At 44.3% G+C, this 19688-nt stretch overlaps 2 protein-coding genes and 1 non-coding gene across 3 annotated transcripts; all 3 read left to right on the top strand.

Annotated features, from left to right (window-relative positions):
* The first annotated feature begins 3033 nt into the window (after window positions 1-3033).
* RBM34 (RNA binding motif protein 34) lies at window positions 3034-10437 on the top strand. The gene is made up of 10 exons (XM_076334139.1): window positions 3034-3333; window positions 3874-4016; window positions 5112-5331; window positions 5910-5969; window positions 6538-6581; window positions 7067-7150; window positions 7355-7418; window positions 7517-7559; window positions 9212-9330; window positions 10070-10437. Exons 1-10 carry the CDS (start codon window positions 3034-3036, stop codon window positions 10394-10396), a joined length of 1404 nt encoding a protein of 467 aa, XP_076190254.1. The 3' UTR covers window positions 10397-10437.
* Window positions 10438-11239: 802 nt separating this feature from the next.
* TOMM20 (translocase of outer mitochondrial membrane 20) lies at window positions 11240-19392 on the top strand. The gene is made up of 5 exons (XM_076334138.1): window positions 11240-11400; window positions 16585-16631; window positions 17337-17418; window positions 17704-17846; window positions 18982-19392. Exons 1-5 carry the CDS (start codon window positions 11277-11279, stop codon window positions 19024-19026), a joined length of 441 nt encoding a protein of 146 aa, XP_076190253.1. The 5' UTR covers window positions 11240-11276; the 3' UTR covers window positions 19027-19392.
* LOC143159150 (small nucleolar RNA SNORA14) lies at window positions 12255-12389 on the top strand. The gene has a single exon (XR_012995141.1). It is a non-coding gene; the product is annotated as a small nucleolar RNA SNORA14 (small nucleolar RNA).
* Window positions 19393-19688: the final 296 nt, after the last annotated feature.

Raw genomic sequence — 19688 nt, 5'->3', positions numbered from 1 at the left:
AACATTGACTGTGTTAATAATTACCAGTGATCTGAGACTGACAGGAGTAATTTCAGTAATTTCAGTGGGGCTACTCGGGGGATATTTACATATGTGTAAGTTTAGCAGAATCAGAGTCGTAATAGTTCAGTTCTGCCTTTCAGTCCCAGTCAGCGCAACTGGTACTGATTTAACTGCGAGCTACATCTGGGCCAGCAAGAGCAAATTCAGCTCACCACTCACTACTAGTTCTTGATCAGCTCTCAGTTTTAGTGCCAGCATTTTTGCTTTGATGTGACAATTGTTGACTCTCACGTTCTATGAGAGGATTTGTTTGTTTACTTGTTTAAAACGGGGATCATTAGTCACCTCTCCCACTCCCAAATTGAGTTTTTGCATAAATAGGATTTTTGCTGTTCTTCAGTACAGATATTATTTAATATTTGTTGTACTTCCCATGCAGTTTAGTGACTAGTCAAAAATTTGTTCTGGATGTTTTATATTGCACCTCTTCTGTGAAGTGTGTCTGTAAATGGTACTCTCCAGGTTCATGTTACTTGTGTCCCAGCAGTTACAAAGGAAGGTACCTTTGGCAAACTCCTAGCCAGGCAATTTTATCCCGTGTTCCAGTGAGTCAAATCTGACCTTCTTGTCAGGTTACATACTGTAATGCACCTTTAAACGTGGGTCTGCTCCCTGCTCAGCACGCACACTCTGCTTGCAGCTGAGGAAGTTTCCCACCAGCAGGGATTGCTGGGCTGTGCCCGTACTCTCGAGTGCCAGCTTGGACCATGACCTGAAAGGCAAAGTGAGGCAAACTACCCCTCCCTTTATACTTTACACCTTGGCTGAGCAACAGAATCGGTTTTGTGTGTCTCACGTTCGATCGTGTTGAGAATAGCTGAGAGCATAGACCATCTGCATATGCTGAGAGAAAGCACGCCTCGCTTGAAGGCGCGCTGCGTTGCTCCCGACTCCCTTTATTTACAGTCTCCACCGAGGCTTGTACGTACTTGTTACTGTGTAGCTTCCACCATGCCGTGAAATTTTCCTGTTGTCACAGGGCTCAAACTCACTCTGGCAGAGCTCCTGGAGGCTGTACGCCTTTTGTTGAGCTTCAGCAATTACGAGACTCTGAAATCAGCCAGCTGAACTCTTGTCCGATGTAAATCTGATGTGTTTTGATGGTTCGGCCTGTTCTGCCCCACCTGTGTCACCTACAAAACTGCTGTATTGTGTGAAGGTAGATCGGAAAAGCCAATACAAGTAGTGCAGCAGCCACCTGCCAGTTTTTAAGAATTTGTGTATTCTCTTGGGCTGACCCCATCAATGAGGGTTCCTACCTTTCCCGGCATCCAGGCGGCCAGACACGGGATGCCTGGTGCGTGTGTCAAGACTAACGCTTTACCTTTATTCCGTAGCTGGATTACTTGTGCCTTCAGTTGGACATTGGTCCCAACAAAACGGCTAACGCTGGCAGTTCAAAAAGTGCATAAAATGTTACTACAGAAGAGCTGTTCATATTTGCTTCAGCCTTTAAGTGCCTGGTAATTTTCTGTGCCTTTCCAATTATTACCACATCATCTAGCATTTAAAATTACATTCTGGACAGGCAGGTCTAAAAGGAGATCCCAGCTAGGTGCCTAATTTCAGAGAGTTAGTAACAGATCAAACTTCCTTATGCATTAGCTGCACTGTGGCCTGCGTTGGAAAATGATCTGTTTGAGAATTAACCTAACAAAGAAGGGTCTTTCCAGTTGGATCGCTTATCCTGTCCTATATCCGTGTAGCTGCAGCAGCAAGATGATCCAGAGCACTTACCTCTGTTGGCCACAGAGCAAAGCTGGGGGGAAGAGGTACGACTGGTTCCTCCTTTTCCTGCCCCCCAGGCTGCAGTCCTCGAATGCCCTGAGAAGTGCTGGGTTTCAGGGATTTTTCATCAGAAAAAAACCTTATATGCTTTAAAAGCCTGCTGCGGATCCCAGGTACGGATGAAACAATCCCGAAGGAGACTGCCCAGGTGATGCTTTGGGGTGCTCTCTCTGGTGGCCGAATAACATCTTAAGACTGTTTAAGCAGTAACTGCTTACCTGCCCATGGCTCTGTGCTCTTCCTGTAACCCCGTTTCGTTTGTAGCGCATACCAAGTCTTATTTCGGACCAAGTAGTCATGGAAACCATTCAGTTTTGAGGGCTCTTTACACACACACCCCCCCACCCACCCCCCCTTTGCATTTTCGAATCCTTTTCTGGGTTTGTGTCAAGGTGAGCTACTTTAAAAGGGGCTGCAAGAGCACCAGAAGGATGCTTTCTGCCTGTGAGCAGAAAGATGCTGTAAGAAGCACTTCCACGGCAACGTGGGGCAAAGAAAGTTCTTTCTGTAGACAGCAGCAACGTTGTTTTTTAACCGCTTGCGGCACTCTGAACCGCTTAAGTGATTTTAAGTAGAAACAGCTTGAGAAGACAGACAGAAGTAATCACAGCGTAATTTCCGTCTCCCTTCCCTGACGGAGCTGAGCACAGCGGGATCGGAGCTGAGGGTCTTGGAAAGCAAATGAAACAGCCTCGTGCGCGATGTTTCCCCCCCTCCAAAACGAGTGCAACAGCCAAAGCTGATGATTTATGTTTCCACATTGCTACCACGCCCACAGAAAACCAAGCAAAACGGGCACACGCGCTGCCCGGTAACGCCGTGGCTGGGAAAAACCTTGCACCCCGCGACTCCGGCCGTGGCGAGGCCGGGGCCCGACCCCCCAGGCCGGGGCGGGGCGCGGGGCTGGTTTTCGGCGAGCGGCGGAAGAGGGAGCGGGCGCGGAGGGGCTGCCCTCCCGCACGGCCCCCTTCCTGGCGCCTCCGCCGGGCCCGGCCCCTCACCGCCCGTCCCTCACGGAGCGTTATGAGGGCGGCCCCGGTGCCATCCCCCGGCCCCCTCACCGGCCGGCCGCGCCCGTCCGCAGCACCGCCCTCCCTCAGCGGGGCCGCTCGCTCCGGTCCCGCGCGCCGGAAGTGACGCGCCCCCAAGCTCTGCCCCCCCCCCCCCGCCTCGTGAGCAGCCATGAGGGCCCGCCGGAGGGGCGCGGAGCCGCGGGGGGCGCAGGACCCGCCGCCGCCGGCGGCGGAGGCGGCGGAGGAGGGGTGCTCCATCGCGCGCCCTCCCCGCGCGCGGGGGCGAGGCGGGGCGGCCGTTGCCGGGCGGGCGCGCGCTGGCGCCGCGGTCCCGCGCGGGGGCCCGGCGGAGGAGTACGTGGTGGGGCAGGTGGTGGACAGCCTCTGGCCGGGCGGGGCGCCCGCCGCGCCGCTCGCGCGCCTCTTCAGCGCCGCTGCTGCCCCGCCGGTGCTGGTGGCCGTGCCGAGGGTAAGCGCCGCGTCGCGCCGCGCCGCGCTCCTCCTGGCCGACCGGGGGTCGGGAGTGGCGTTAACGGCGGCGCTCCCGGTCGGGCGGTGGGTGCTCTGCCCCCGGAGGCCCGGTCGCTGCTGGGGCGGGGGGTGTCGGTGGCAGCCGAGCGGTTCCCTCCTGCCTGCGCGTTCGTGCCCGAGAGGGGCCGAATAACGGTCGTGGGCGGGCGGCTTCCCGAGGGGCACGGTTAGCCGGGGGCGCTTCCTCGTAGGAGCCGGGTAGGAAATCGTTGGAGTGCCAGGCCGCCGGTCGCTTTTCGCGGTGGGCCGTCCCCGTGGTGATCCCTCGGGGGGAGAAACGCCGTGGCGAGGGCGGGTGGGCGAGGCCGGGGGGAGGGCGCGCCGGTGACCCCGCAGGCCTGGGCGTCGGGAGCACCACCTTCTTGCAGGTGACGGCTTCAGTTAGCGGTGTTCCAAATAAATCACAACATACAAAATAACTGTAGGGCGTTTCTAGAACTTTGTCTTTTTCTAGTTAATGCGTTTTATTTTTTTTAAGGAAAATAAGAAAAGAAAGCGTACAGAAGAAGTGGAGAAAGTGTCAGAAGACCAGTGCTCATCTGTCGTACAAGAACCTCCTGTAAAAGCAAAGAAAGCCAGAAAGAAGGAACTTTCAAAAGCAGAGAAAAAATTGGCAAACAGGTGAGCAGGTGATACCTTTTTATAGTAAAGTTAAAAAACATCATCTAGGTTAATCGTAAGATTACGAGTTCAGTGAAACAATGAAGTTCTGTTCTACTAGTCGTCTTGAACCTTGTGTTTAAGAAGATTATTTTTACGAAGATTGTGAAAGTTTTCTGTAGTTTGCCCCAGAAGAATACTTCCAACTTCTTGAAGTTCTAGGTCCATGAAGTGCAAAATCCCCTGTTAGAGAGCTAACAGGTCTAAAGGTTGTAGATTTAGACGAAAAGTTCTCTCTGGCACCGCGCAGGGTGATGCTTTCTAACTGTAGTCCAGCAGACCTGCGGTCAAAGGAGCAGAGGCGGTTTCAGCAGCAGCAAGGTACCAGACAGAGTTAGTTGTCCTTGGCACGCTTGCCCCCTGCTGTGACGGAACTACTGGGTTACACTGTCCGTTCCCTTAAATACGCAGGGTTGGACCAAGATGCTGTCAGTGCAGGCGGGAAGCTAGTCTCTGTGCGGTGAAGTTTGGATAATGACGTTTGCTTGATTGTAGCTCGAGGCTAACGCCGTGTTCTCTCTCTGACACTGTGTGGTGTTGCATCTTCCACGCCCATGAAACTTGTTTGCTGTTTTGGCGTCAGTAGCCTTCCAGAGACTTCTTCGGGTCTGCTTATTGTTCATGCTATTATGGCAAGTTTGGATAGATAGAGATTTGTTAGTGTACGGATGGATTCCAAAGGATTGTCTGTTATGAGTGCTCTGGATACCGGGAAGAATTAAATCTCTCCTTAGTTCTAGCGTGCAAAGATGAATTCCCCCCCCTCCCCTTTCAATTTTAGAGGATATCAAATGATTTATTTCCGAATTCTTTCTTTGTTACACCTACTAAATAGTGAATGCAATGTCCTGGGGGCAGCAAATAGTTTTCCACGTTACGGAATGGTCAGATATGTTTGATAAATGCATACTAAGCAAAACGATGTTTGAAATTTTATGTTGAATGTAATTTAAAATGTAAGTTAAAATATTTATCTTGGAGGCTCCAGTTCTTTGACCTCAAGAGCCCTGGTTTTTTTCCCCATCAATTATAATTTGCTTGTCTTTTTCTGATAAGAGAGAGTGCTTTGGAGCAGGCGGATGAAGAGGAGGAGCAAAAACTGTTTCAAAGCAAAGCGAAGCAAAAAAAAGGGGCTTCTCATGCCATCACCAAAAGTGTTGTTAATTCAGATACAGGCACTACTGTAAAACAACAACAGAAAAAAAAGGTGGCTGATGAAACGGTAAACAGAAGAACAGTGTTTGTTGGAAACTTGCCTGTCAACTGTACTGTTCAGGTATGTGAGTAGATTCTGTCAGCTAAAGGAATGAAACAAATTACAACAGTCCTTAGTTTGAGGGGATGTTTCCAGCTGAGAATTCACGTATTTGTGACAAAAACTGCTTTTTTGGGAAAGTAGGAAATAACGCTCGTTATCGGAAACCATTAGAGGCAATCTCTTTTGTTTTACCGGAGTTAGGCTTTTTACGGCAGTGGATGCAGTTGCTCTTTCTGTAATAGAATTGGTTAGTTTCAGTGAAAAATGACTCAATAAATGAGAACTACAATTACAAAGCTAGAGACTGCTGCTAATTTTGAGTGCAAATAATACTTCAGATTGTTGCATAAAATATGTTACATTTGTACTTTCTTCCATAGTAAGGGGTATGAATTCAGTTTTGGCAATCTGTAGCATGAGCAGCTGCCACAAGAAACACAGTTACAAATTACTTGCATATTTTTAGTAGCCCTTTAAATAGACCTTGTATAAGTAAAATGAAAGTGTAAAAACAATCTTGCTAATAAGTATTTGACATTAGTTGTTATTACCAGGATGAAAACATGTATTGAATATTTGTAATATCTTCTGTTTAGGCGCTGAAATCTCTTTTTAAAGGGTATGGACAAATAAAATCCATTCGATTCCGGTCTTTGGTAGGTTATTTCCTCTAACGTTACATAACAAAATTATGTTTCTGATCTTAAAGGGTAGTATTCATTAGTTCAGAAGCGGGTTTGGATGTGTATTTTTTGCCACTAGAAGAATCCTTGGAGATTTTACCACAGAGGCACCGCAGATGCATCTTTCCTTTCATCACGTTTTACTCTTCCTGTAGCAGCAGTTGATACAATCAGAGCTGGATTTTCTCTGAAAGAAGAATGCTCTTATTATTGCTCATTTAGCTAAGGTATTACTTACCTGTTTTTAAATCATAGTAGCAAAGACATATTGATGGTAAATCAGTAGACTCTGTAAAATAGTTGAAGATAACTGTCTTGGAACTCAAGAAGCGCAACAGATGAAGTCAAAGCGAGCTATCTAATTCTGAGGTCCTTCTAAATCGTCTCCAGGAATAGCCAGTTACATCATTTGCTTGCTGTGCTGGCTACATTGCTTTGGGTGGGAATGGTACCTGTTTGAATTCCTCTTTGTCTTAAAAAACAAATATTTGAGATAAATTGACACTAGGCCCACTTAACTAAAGCTCTTTTTATCTTAAAGGTTCCAGCGGAAGATACTTTATCCAAAAAGTTAGCAGCAATAAAGTAGGTTCCTCTTGTGAATTTTGTGCTTTATTTTTCAAGGCAAAAATAATTTTTTTAAGTGTTGTTTGTTACATATTTGGCTATATTAATTTTTTAATTTTGTGTTTCTTTGACTTTTGTAATTACCTTTGTGTGTATGTAAGTTTTCTTGGCAAGTGAAAAATAATTATGTGCCCAGTATACTAGTAAGTAATTCGTTATCTTAGGTTGCATTTCCTATATTTTAGGAAGGAGGAAGACGCTAATAGTCTTTAATTCCTTTGGATATATTTATGAGTTGAGGAAGCTTGATCAGGGTGCATATACGGGCTGTATAAGCTGTACAGTGAGACCCCCTTGGACGTAAGGGGCTTAGCTTGACCTTTAAGAGAAATAAAGTTGTTACTGTGCGCAAACAGGAGGCATAAACGTGTTTAACAAGAAGTGCTTGTGCACTGCACACTGTCAGAATTATTTAAACAATACGCGTCTTTTTCATGTTCCAGGCATAAAGTGCACCCTAATGCGAAGTTCGTTAATGCTTATGTTGTATTTAAGGAAGAATGTGATGCCATTAAGGCTCTAAATGAGTAAGTCTCAGTTTCGTTCCTTATTCCCTGTTGAAGAGGTAGATTTACAGAGTGTTAACAGATAAATTTAAACTACCCCCTCTCTTTTGCTTGTTTTTACAAACTTAAAAGTAAATTTGCTTTTGGAATAATGCTATGCAGTGACATTGTAAATTAAGTAACGCTCATTTCGTTTTTAAAACTTTTTCCTTTTGGCTACAAAAGAAATGGAACAGAAATTGCTAGTGGATTTCACATCAGAGTTGACATTGCGTCAAAAACCAGTTCGGTAAGTAACGTGTGACTAGAAGAGCCCTTTTCCGTTTTGTTTTGTTTTTTTTTCCTGTAACAAATAACTTACTGTCTTGTATCTCTTGTTTTCTTTAGCATGACAATAAACGATCTGTATTCTTGGGAAATCTCTCATATGGTAAGTCTAAAATGGATTGTTACGCATCATTACTTAATATTTATGGCATATGTTGACATTAGGGTTTTTTTATTTATTGATATTTAGGGTAGCATGTTTAGGTAGCTAAATATCTTTTGCTGGAATTAATTTTTTAAGTAGCAGTTGTATTTTTTAACTGAGACACCTAAAGGGGTTGTAACTTTCTGGCAAGTTCTGCAGATTAATTGTTTTCTTTATTGTAGCTAGAACTGCAAGCACTTTTAGTTCTTGTCGTCGCTCGATGTTTTTTAAATAAATATGACTAAACTGCACAGGCCATAGCTTTCTAAACTGTTAAACCTGTACTGGTACCTGTTTGTGAACTACTTCCAAGTGATACACAGTGATGGCTTCTCATTTTGATGCTGTCTGTGAGCCCCAGGGTGAGCGACTCTGTCCAGGCACCTGTTGGCAATCAGTTGTTACCCGCGTGGAGGTGCTCACTGTGTAGTCGAGGCCAGTGCTTGGTGAATATTCAGCTGCTTCTGAGTAGACTGGAGAGCAGATGAAGGGGTCGCCATCAGGTGTGGTCCATATGAGGGTATTAGTGGAGTCAGGATGCTTGGGACAAGCATCTTACTTGGGGGTGGTGTGGATGCGTAAGTACGCAGGATGAAGGCATGCCCTGTGCCTGTGGCCTGACGCAGAGCCGGTATCCTGTGCTGCTGACAGTAATGCTGAAACAAACAGGCTTTAGACTTCAGCCTAAAACCTGACCTGTCTGAAAATCTGGATAGGTGACAAATCTGACTGTGGTGATGTTACTAATGCCTGTTGTGTAGAGCTTGTGTCAGTACTGTATGTTCCTCTCTGCATCCGGCAGAAAAACCAGTTTGGACATTTGCAGTGCTCTGAAAATTACTTCAGCAGCTTGAACCTTTCTCGGCACATCTAAGTCCCATTGCTGTAATTAAACCTGTACTATTAAATTCAGCCCCTCCCCTTTACACAGATAGAATCGTACCTCTGCTAAGGGATTTACCGTAGTATGAAGCATACCTGTACAGAAAAGAGAATCACCTGTATTTTTGGTTTGGTACCTCACGCTTGTCTCTTCGCTTAGGCGCGAGACTGAGAAAGCCTCACACATCTGGCCATTATCAGAATAATCGTGTAGCAACTGTGGTTGGAAACTGTAAATCCTTTCTGCCCCATTCAGCTAAAATTCACGGCTCAGTCAATGAGCATTAGACTTCGAGAGCTGCCAGCTCAAGCTCATTATCATCAGCATTAATTCTTAGAAGGAGATTCTGGCATAAGAAGGAGCTACAAAAATGTGGGAGGAATCTTAATTTCCACTATGTTCGAACCATAAATGAAATGATTTGAAAAATTTATTTCGGTCTTTGCCTTCGTTCTTCTTTGTGATTTACGTTGTACTCTTCAAAACTAGAGAATCGGTAACTGTCAAAGTAAATAGCCCTTCATAAAGTCTGCATTGTTAACTTGCTGGAATTTTTCTGAACCGCTGATATTTGTGTAGCTATATATACTTATACATTAATATATATATTAATATATGTAAGTTTGTGTACCTGAATTGGTAAATACAAAATATTTGGATTTGGGCCAGGCTTCTAAAGCTGTGTGTCTGACTGAAGAGGCATCTGTTTCGTTGTGCTTGCCTGCAGACATCGGTGATGATGCTGTGCGAGAACACTTTTCTGTCTGCGGAGGTGTAGTAGCAGTGCGAATTGTGAGAGACAGAAAGACCGGCTTGGGTAAAGGCTTCGGCTACGTTCTCTTTGAGGTACGCATGCATGGCGTGCTTCAGGACACTGGGAATTCTTCAAAATCTGAATTGGGATTTGCCTTTATAGCCTTTTAAAATTATTTTAGTAGGGTTTTTTTAATTTGTATATGACATTAAATGGTAGCATTGTTGTGTACATTAAAAGCAGCTTGGAAGACCAGTTCTGTGGAAGCAGATACAAAGCCAACTATTTCAGGCTGCGTACAAAGAAAAGTTGTAAAACGCTGGGGTAAAAGAAATGAGCTTTAAGGGAAAGACTTAAAAGAGGGACAGCGAGTTCGCTTGGTGTAACTGCAGTGTTCTCCCATTTCTTACGTGTCAAAATATGAGTGGAGTTCTTTCCTGCAGCCGGTTTGCTTACTGGCTCTCCGTTTTGGATTCAGTACGGCTTGCTTTCTCGTGGCAGTCTCCCAGCCTCATCTTCCTCAGTTTATTTCCTGCAGCCCAATACCTTTTTTCCCCAGTTTCTCCTTCATCTCTCTGCCTCTGTCTTTCGTGTCTCACGTAAGCCGTTTTATAGCCCGTTTTCAAGTGTCTGTGCCTCGATACGTGGGCTATGCGGGTGCGCTGGTGTTTCTGAGCAGAGCAGAGATGTTGTGTCATTCCATAAATAGAGCAGTTTGAGCGCTCTTTATTGTAAAATCTTGCTTACAAAAATTAAAGGCAGGCAACTGTTTATTTGAAAGCAATCAACTGGAAGTAATGCTGCTTTTAAACTGAATGTCTGTCCTTGTAGAATACAGATGCTGTACATCTTGCTCTGAAACTCAACGACTCTCTTCTGATGGGAAGAAAGATACGAGTGAAGCGCTGTGGAGAGAAGTGGAAAGCACCGCAGAAAAGTCCCGATCGGTCTCGTGCTCCTAAGGACAGAGTTGATACCCCATTAACAAACAAGAGGCGCTCTAATGATTCATTTGTTGGTGAAAAAGTAATCCCGTTAAAGAAGAGCACTAAACCGAAAAGACTAAAAACTATTCCTAGAAATAAAGCTGGGAAAAACGAACAGGCTTTTGATAAAAACCGAACGTATAAAAGCATTCATTATTGTTACAAAGATTGATGTATGCAAGAGAGTTCTACCATAAATGGTTTGCTAATACAGCTGTAGTCGTTCTTAGTCTTCACTCGGGGGTTTTTGGCTTCTCCCAGAAGGCGGTACGAGGTACGTGTCCGTGCCCCGGTGGCAGTACAGGCTGCACCGTTTTGTTACTGTGCTCCAGGAACGCATCTCCAGGCGAGGTCTTGCTGCAGAGGATAACCCAGTTCTTTCTTCGGGAGTTGCGTAGAGTTTTTCAAAACGACTACAGAAAAAGGGGCTCGTGTGCGGGCGAAGTCTGTGGCGATACGCAAATCGCTACCTAGATAGTTTTGGTTGGATGGTTTTAGGGTTTTTTTTTCTTAACTTTGGCCTTTTTGGCGACGAAGAGCCGGTGCTCGGGCGGCGGCCGCGGGAGCGGCGCTCCGGCCGGGCTGGCCTTCACCCACCTTGCAGCCGGCGGGTCTCTCCCGGCTGGGCGCGGGCGCTTCGCCGGGGCGGGAGGGGGCCGCCGTGCCGCAGGGGCCGAGCGCCTTCCCGCGGAGCGCGTGGCTCGGCCCCGCCGCGCTTCTCGGTCCCCCCGGCGCTGTCCCTTCCCCCCCCCCCCCCCCCCCCCCGAGCCACCTGCGCGCGCCGGGGGCCGAGGGAGGGGGCGGGCCGGGGCCAGGCCCGCGCATGCGCCCCGGGGGCGGCCGGCCTCGCCGCAGGCGCTGGAGGGGGCGCCCTCTGCCGCCGCTGGCTGATGACGTCACCGGAAGCGAAGTGGGGTCCTTCCTGGCTGCCCGCTCGCCCCAAGGTGCCTGCGGAGCTCGGCGCCGGCCGCGCGGCGGGAGGGAGGGAGGGAGGGGGCGGGGGGCGGCGGCGGCGGCGGCGCGGCGGGACCTTCCCCTCGGCGCCGGGCACGATGATGGTGGGCAAGACCAGCGCCATCGCGGCGGGCCTTTGCGGTGCCCTTTTCATCGGCTACTGCATCTACTTCGACCGCAAGAGACGGAGCGACCCGAATTTCAAGAACCGGCTGCGGGAGCGTGAGTGTCCGGGCCGCCCCCGCCCCTCCCGGCGGTCTCCGACGGCCGCCGCCTCCCCTCTCCCGCCCGCCCGGCGCGCGCGCGGGGGGCGGGAGGGCGGCACGTGGCGCCTCCTCAGCGCCCTCCTGCTCCCGGGCCCGGCCGGGGCTCGGCCGCCGACCCCCCCCCCCGCCCCAGCCGCGTCGGGGGATCGCGGCCTGCCCGGCCCCCTCCCTGCGGGGAACGGCCTTGAGCCCCCGCCGCCTGCCCGCCCGCCGCTCCAGCCCGCGTTGCCGCGGTTACCGGGCGGGAAGGGCGCGAGAGGGGCCCGGGAGGCTGGGTTCGCCCGGGTGCGCTTGTGCGAGGCAGGCCTCGAGCCCTGCGCTTTGTTGCCTCTCCTCATCCCGTTACCAGGCTGCCCAGGGAAGTGGTGGAGTCCCCATCCCTGGAGGTATTTAAAAGACGTGTAGATGAGGCACTTAGGGACATGGTTTAGTGGGCATGGTGGTGTTGGGTCGACGGTTGGACTCGATGATCTTAGAGGTCTTTTCCAACCTCAATGATTCTATGATTCTAAACCGGGGGACGGGGCTTCTCGTCGGAGCGTGCTTTCTGCAGTTCGCCTAGTTGTTGGGTAACTTGTGGTTCCCGCATCAGAAGGTTGCCTTGGAAATAACTCACCTCCCTCCTTGTTTTTTTTTTAAATCTGGTTATCGTACACACCCAGCCGTACTGTTATCGCCACTGCGTTTATGTGACGACGTTTATTTTTTTTGATTTTGGAAGACCATCAGATAAAGCAACGCGATCTCTTACAGTGAAGTTGTCACTGTGGTAAGGCAAGAGTTGATGGCAGCCCTCAGGTATTTTATCTACTGCATTCTTAACCCTCCTGGCAGCTCTGTTATTAGCTTCCAGGATAAGAATGAATGCCAGAGAAAACTGTTGATTAATCCAAAATGTAGAGCTCTTCTCCCGTGGCTCCTCGTTATTTCACATCTTCAACATTTACTTAAATGTATTAGTAATTAGTGAAGGTTTTAAATGTAACTGTGAGTACTCAAGGTACTCAAATTCATCCAAGGCACTCAAGCGAATCATGAGAAGTAAGCTGATATTCGTTGTGCTGGGTTGTTTCTATCGTGGGAGTATGTATAATATTCCTTTGATAACTGATCAGAAGATAAGAATATTACCGTTAAGATAAGCTTTCCGGGCAAGTAAACGTAACGTGATCAGCAGTTTCAGGGATGGAAGAGTCGATAACTAGATGGGTGAAAAATGAGTATCTACCTGATGTTTAAACATAACGTAAACGCTTTGATTCTGTCTTAATGGGTTGAATTTGTTGGGTGACCGGTGTTGGCGCTTAACAGCGTATTTATTCCGCTTTCTGTAAGCTATTCCACAGCAAATTGTGTCTTTCAAATACTTTGTCTTCAGGCCCTTGCTCATGTATGTAGGATCTTAGATGCATGCTTTTTGTGTGTCTTCCAAGTACTTTTTGCCCTGCAGTGCAAGTCATTCATTGGGAATTTTTAATATCGTAAACTGGTATGTCTTGCACAAGCAAACTCGATTGTTGGCAGTATAATCAGCCATGTTCTTTTTATGATGTTAAATATGTAGTAGAGAATATTGGATTACATAAGATTTTTGCAGAAGCACTGGAAGTGATTTTTGCATCCCATTGTTTTCATTATCTGAGCTTCTATCCAGTAATGTTCTGAATAAACCTTAGACTTGCTCTGATTAAGAATTAACATTTTTTTTAAAGTGGAAAACCATTGTGGTTTGATAGGGGATGGCTGTTGTCATTTGGAGGACATCGCTGTATGACCTACGATCCTTGGACATGATACACTGGCCTTCCTTTAGTTGTAAGGCTTCAGATAATATTAAGGAATTTGGTTTTATTTTTATTTTTTAGTACTGTAACTGATTCTTTAGTGTGGATGCTTCTGTAGTGGTGCCAGTGATCTGATTATTACAGCGTTTTTACTGTTGGATAGTAAGGCTTGGGCTGTAAAATATTTGACCAAAAAAGGTCCAATGCAGCAGCCAGTTGTAGTTCTTTAGATGAAGATACGCTGCTTCTCGGGCAATAGTAGGGGTATTGGATGAAAAACTTGTAGAAGCCACCTTTGCAGCAGATCTTTTCCAGTAACATTCTTAGGGTAAGATTGTTTTTCAGCCTCTGTGATACAATCTCACCAAAATTTGGGAAGGACGGGAGATCCTGCATGTCAGCCTGTTGTATTTGGTCAAGCACATGCTGACAAATGAAGAACCGGTATTTTCTTTGCCATCCCAGTTATATTGTACATCTTTTTGGGCTGTGTTAGGACCAAAGTTTACGTTACGAAGGCCCGTGGTAAAAAGGAGGTGGCCAGATTCAGGTTTCAGAAAAAAAAAAATTGTGATTTCCTGGGAGGCTTGAAGAACTGCTGGACTTTGGTTTTCCAGATGTCTTAATCTTATTTACTTAGCAGGGTTTTTTGTTATTTTAGGTTTTCGTGTTGCTAGTTTGGGGGCACGTCCATATTTAATCTTGGGACCAAAAGATAGCAAAGCTCTCTGGAGCTGTTTATTTTCCACAGCTGTATTTTAGGATGATGAGATTTTAGGTGTGCTTACTATTCGTGTTCTTGAATGTATAAACCAGAACTGTTCTGTATGCAAGTGCAGACACTGATCTCTTCATTCAGAGACAGACAGATTTCTGACCGTGCTGAACTTTGCCTCAGAGCACCTTCTGCCTGGACAGCTGAGTGAGAGGAGAGCAGTAGGCAGGCTTCACGGAAGGCAGCTGAAGGTGCCGATGGCTCTTTGGTCCTTCTGCTCCTTTCTGGGACGGGTTTTGAAGCTGCTGGGGCAACTCAGGGATTTTTGCAACCCATGCCAGCGCGTCCGGTTATCCATTGGTCCACATTTGAAACTTATTCCCTGTGTACAAGAGCTGTGCCTGAAGAACCTGCAAGTCACGTGCAGTTTGAGAGCTGCAGTGTAGCGTTCTGTTTTGGATGGATGCACGGGCATTTCTGTATTAACTAAGATTCCTTCTATGAAAGATTGCCCTTCACCTTTTTTTAAATGTGAATGTCTTTAGAAAAGAGGGAAGTTTTTAATTTTCTTGGCGGTCCCTGAGGGAAAACAAAAAAATTTTCTTTTTCCCTGCCTCCCCCCCCCCCCAAGCCATTGCTTTTTGCTTGTCATATTACAAATGTAACTTCTGGCTGTTGTTGCAAAGATATTTTAAAACCAGTGTTACCAACCAGTATGGGAAGAATTCCTAAATACCCTTTAAAGCTATTTGGGTTTTGTAATTGTTTTAGCTAATGGACCCATAAAGAGACCTGTAAAAATGTATTAAGAAGAGGAAGAAAAATTGCATAGTAATCAGACTTGAAAGATTCTGTTGATTGGTGTTCAGTTTTAAAATCTTGGTGATTCTTCATGTTCCTTTACTATTTTCAGGTTAAAGTATATGATTTCATATGTGTGTGATCAGTGATGAAAAGCTTTTATTAAATAGTTACAGTTACCAGCATGTCTTCTTTTGCTTTATCTCTGAATGCTTAACCTGGTGACTGATACCTGTTGTAATATTTTAGAAGATGTCGTAGTCACACCAAGAAAACACAATTTTCTCCTGAAAATGATGTTAAGCTGTTACTCTTTGGACTTTTCAGTGACGTTTTCACTGGATGCACTACAGTTGCAACATGGGTTGTTTTGATAGTGAAACATTTCAGATACTACTTTTTTTTTCTTCATTTTTATTTAATCTTTAAGATTTTATGTATTAGCAAAACTGGTTTGCATAGTGCAGTTTAAATTTTTACGCAAATTAATGCTTCAGAAAATTTGGAGTAAGCTAATTGAAGGCACCAACTTTCAAGGGATAAATTCTTCTTTAATATTGAAAACAACCATAATGATAAAATTATAGTGTGCTACAGTTCTATATGACATATTTTTCTGTATATGATATTGTAAAATAACATCCACATGTCAGTAAGTTGTAGAAATTCAGGTGCTAAGGGTTATTAAGGTATCATAGAAGGTAAAAGGGTGATCCATGTAGTTAGAATGTGAACTCCCTTTGTATAAAGAACACTTGATCTTGTCCATAAATTTCACATGTTACATTATCACTACTAGGAAATAGTATTCCTGAATGTCTTCATCATGTGGACAATCGCAGATTTTTAATATCATTTCCGTTAAAACTGCTAGTCATATTTGGAAGTATTTCTAGCTTGTAAAATTTTCTCAAAAGAAATAACATGGTCAACATAAATGTTCACCAAGCAGACACTGAGGACAAATAGTAAGAGTACAGTTGTTTAACCATAGGCTGTATTTAAAAGTCGTATCGGTGTAACTATTTCAGTTGATGAACTGATGACTTACAAAAATGATTATTCTAAGGAAATCACCAGCATTACTATGATTATTCTTTCTTGCATGAATAGGTGCTACTACAAAATATCTTTATACCTGCCTAATTGCATTAAAAGCAAGCTATATATCATTTTAATTACACTTGTTTTGCTGGAGTGGTACAACTTTATGTTGCAGGCCAACTTTATGCCTTTAGGTTGGGCAACTAAATCTGTAAATGTTTGTTCCATCTGTAAATGTTTGCTTTCCTCAGATTTCAGAAATGTATGCTTTAGTATTGCTCTTGCTGTGGGGCGATGAGGTACTGCCACCTATTTAGCTAGCGCCCAAGTCTTTGCTATAAAGCCGCTGGGAAAGTGCACTCGTACTGTGACCTGCTGAAGTTCCTGTTGGTGCTGCACCATATAGTTCAAAATTCGATAGCCTTGACTTGTAGGCAGTTCTTCTGTGGCTTATCATTGTTAGAAATCACGTAGAGAAATCCTGTATTACTCTAATTCTCTTTCCTTCTTCATGCCTCTAGTGCATGAGGTATGCTCTGCTGCAGGCCCTGCACAGTTGGTGTTTACCATAGCCGGCAGGAGAAGATTTGCCATTGTGAGTTGGTATGCTACTGCCAGCCCTCGTTAGACCTCTAAATGGTATTCTGTTGCAGAGAGTGGGTTGCGGTCTTGTGTTCTGTCTTCAATATCTGGAATACATTACCAGTTTCTTATCGATTTGTTCACTGTTTCGAACTATAATCTGAAGGCTTTTTTAATTGCAAATTAAAAATGTAAGATGTTTTTATTCTTACAGGAAGGAAGAAACAGAAGCTTGCCAAAGAGAGAGCGGGGCTTTCCAAGGTAATACTGTGTTCAATAATGCAGTGCTGTTTTGAAAGATGTTTCATTTGTATTATTTGTAAGATATATTTAAAGATATGTTTTGATTCCAGCATTACAAACACTTCTGCAAATAAGCAGTCTTTAGGTTTTTTTAATGCTCACAAATAACCATATGAAATGGTTGTTCCTTTTTTGTGTCAGGTAGAGGCCTTGTACTAGAAAGTACAACATTTACTCTGTGATTTGATGGTGTTTTCCTCTTTGTTGTATGTGCAAGGACTTTTCAGACTTAAAAATCATTGATGGGATATGCCTATAACTGAACTTGATAGTTTTTTGCTATAAGTATTTGATTTCTCTTTCCTTATCGCCAGTGGATCCTGGAAGAAAAGATATATTTATCTTAACCAATTGTAAGAAATACAGTTGTGATAAACATAACGCCCCTTAATTTATATTTCCTACAAAATTGTGTACTTAATAGAGGTATTTCAGGCTCTGTCTCTCTACAGATTTGTGATGCAATGATATGAGACCTGAGTCTGATTTTCAAAAACATTGTGTACATTTAACTTAGTGGTGACACTTTTAATTTTTTCTGCCAGTTTCAGTGTAACAGTATGGTTGCATGTGTTGCGTTCTCTCAGTTGAGAATGTTTTCTGCTAACTTGTTTATTAACTGATGTTTAAGGGCCAACTTCAGTTTTGCTGTGTGTGTTATAGTTGCCTGATCTGAAAGATGCTGAAGCAGTTCAGAAGTTTTTCCTTGAGGAGATTCAGCTTGGCGAGGAACTACTAGCTCAAGGTAATAGCATAATTTTTTTTGAAGGGTAAGTTGTAAAATAATTTTTCTTTACCTTTGCTAGAAGATGATTTTTATATACTAAGATCTTTTGGGGAGTCAAACTCACCTAGGAAAATCTGTTTACTTGTCTCTAACCTTCTGTGTTCAGAAGATCCAGCAAGGGAGGAGGGAAGAAAAGTGTGGATTGATTCTCAGTAATTTAATCCACTGTTGATGGATGTTTTATGTAAATACTTTACAGTGTGGAAGAAGGTTGATTTCGAAACACTATGATTTTCCATACAGGTGAATATGAGAAAGGTGTTGATCACTTGACCAATGCCATTGCTGTGTGTGGACAGCCGCAGCAGCTACTACAAGTTCTACAGCAGACTCTTCCACCGCCGGTGTTTCAAATGCTTCTAACTAAGCTCCCTACAATAAGCCAGGTATGTGAAATGTTCCCCGTTGTTTTGGTTTGAAAATAATTAACTACTTCTCTTACCCACTACATCAGTCTCGAGTACTGGTTTTTGTAATAAGTTTTTTGTATATGTTCAGTTAGATTAAAAGAAGCTTTTTTTTTTTTTCCACCTGAAGCATTACAAAGTGTATATGAAAAATACCATGTGGCATTAATAGCATACAGGGTAAAATAGAAATACAAAACTTCTCTCATGCGTAGGGTATGCTAAGCTCTCTTAAAGTAGAGACATCTGACTGCAACTCTGATGCTATAAGTGGATCCACTGTTTCCCAAATACAAGCTGGGGGATCAGAAAAGCGGTAACTTTCTTGCATTGGGTCTTGAGGTTTTGGGTTTTTTTAAAATCATGTATCTACAAGTGTCTGTAAGTGCTATAGAAGTCCATTAGAATTAATCTGTTGCTTCTGCTAGCCTGTTGCTTCTGGGCCGGCTATAAACACAAAATGTTAACTAGCACCAGAACACATGACAGTTTTGGAAGCCTGGGGGGGTTCCCTGATGATAAAAGTGTTTGTAGCTCTGTGTATAAAATGCTCTCCCTTTTTAGCCTGAGTACTGTGCAGGTAACGTTGGTAATATGCTAGCAGGTGCGTCTATTGTAAAATAAAGAATATGTTTTACGTTCTTGGAAATGCAAGGGTACTCCCTAATGGTGTTACCTCACATAAAGCAGAGACTCAGTGCTGTGCATCAGTCAGCTCTCTCTACAGCTCAGGCCTGGTTACATTTCGGTTTAAGGTCCATATAGTTAGTAAAAACACTGAAAAGTGTCAGGTACACAGGATGTAAAGGTCTGGGGAAATAATGGAGCAAAAATGTTTCCTTAGAGAACAGTGCCAAAAACCACACAGAAGTCATCACTTGAGGCTGCTAGGGTATTATTTAGCTGACTTTGGCTTTGTTAGGCGTTGCACGGTATGTAATTTCTGCAGAACGGACTTCAAAAACTTATGTCAAGTAGATTAGCATTTTTAACATTAATCAGTTTGCTCAGTAATTACACTGCTTAATGTTCAGTGTAAAATTACATTGCTTGATAATCAGTTGCCTACTGTCAATTTTATGTAATTGTGAATGAGTTTTTCTCCTTCTTACAGAGAATTGTAAGTGCACAGTGCTTGGCTGAAGATGATGTTGAATGAGGTCACACCACAACAGGGGGGAAAAAATGTTTTCTTACCCCAGAAGATGAGCATCAGTAGGGGGATAAAGGGGCAAACATAGTAGTTAATGGACTGTGTACCACATCGGGTTCTACCAGAGTTAAAATTAACTTTGTGTAGGTGGGTTTCGCAGGATTTTATTTATTATCCCAGTGAAAAGTGTATTTTGATAAGAATTCATTTTATAAATACACTGTGGTGAGTTATCAAAGTATCACTAACTTCATTATTATTAAAATATGCAGTTGTAATGTTGTACATATAAAGACATAAAACTACGACCTATTAAAAACCCAATGCTCATTTTTGAAAAAACAAAGTTATGGCAATAAAGATTTATCTGCACTTGTGTGTCCCTATAGTACTACTTTAAATTTCAGAACATTTGGGTGTCAGATCTAAAAATGACTTAACATTAAAATTTATTTTTAATGTTATGGCTGGTCTTCCAATGCTGTTAATTAAGTCTAAAACCTTGTGTCATTTCCTGAGAAAATAGACATGTGGTCATTTAAACAGTAACCGATCACCTTAGAAAGAGAGGCAAATCAGAATGGTAATAGATGACTGGCTGCAGAAAGAATGACAAATCCATTTCTGTCAGGAACAGTAACATCTAAAGTGATGCAAGTCAAAACTGT

This window comes from Aptenodytes patagonicus, chromosome 3 (assembly GCF_965638725.1).
Source record: "Aptenodytes patagonicus chromosome 3, bAptPat1.pri.cur, whole genome shotgun sequence".
Classification (NCBI taxonomy): domain Eukaryota; kingdom Metazoa; phylum Chordata; class Aves; order Sphenisciformes; family Spheniscidae; genus Aptenodytes; species Aptenodytes patagonicus.
The sequence above is the reverse complement of the archived record's forward strand: the minus strand, read 5'-3'. Positions and strand labels throughout refer to the sequence as shown.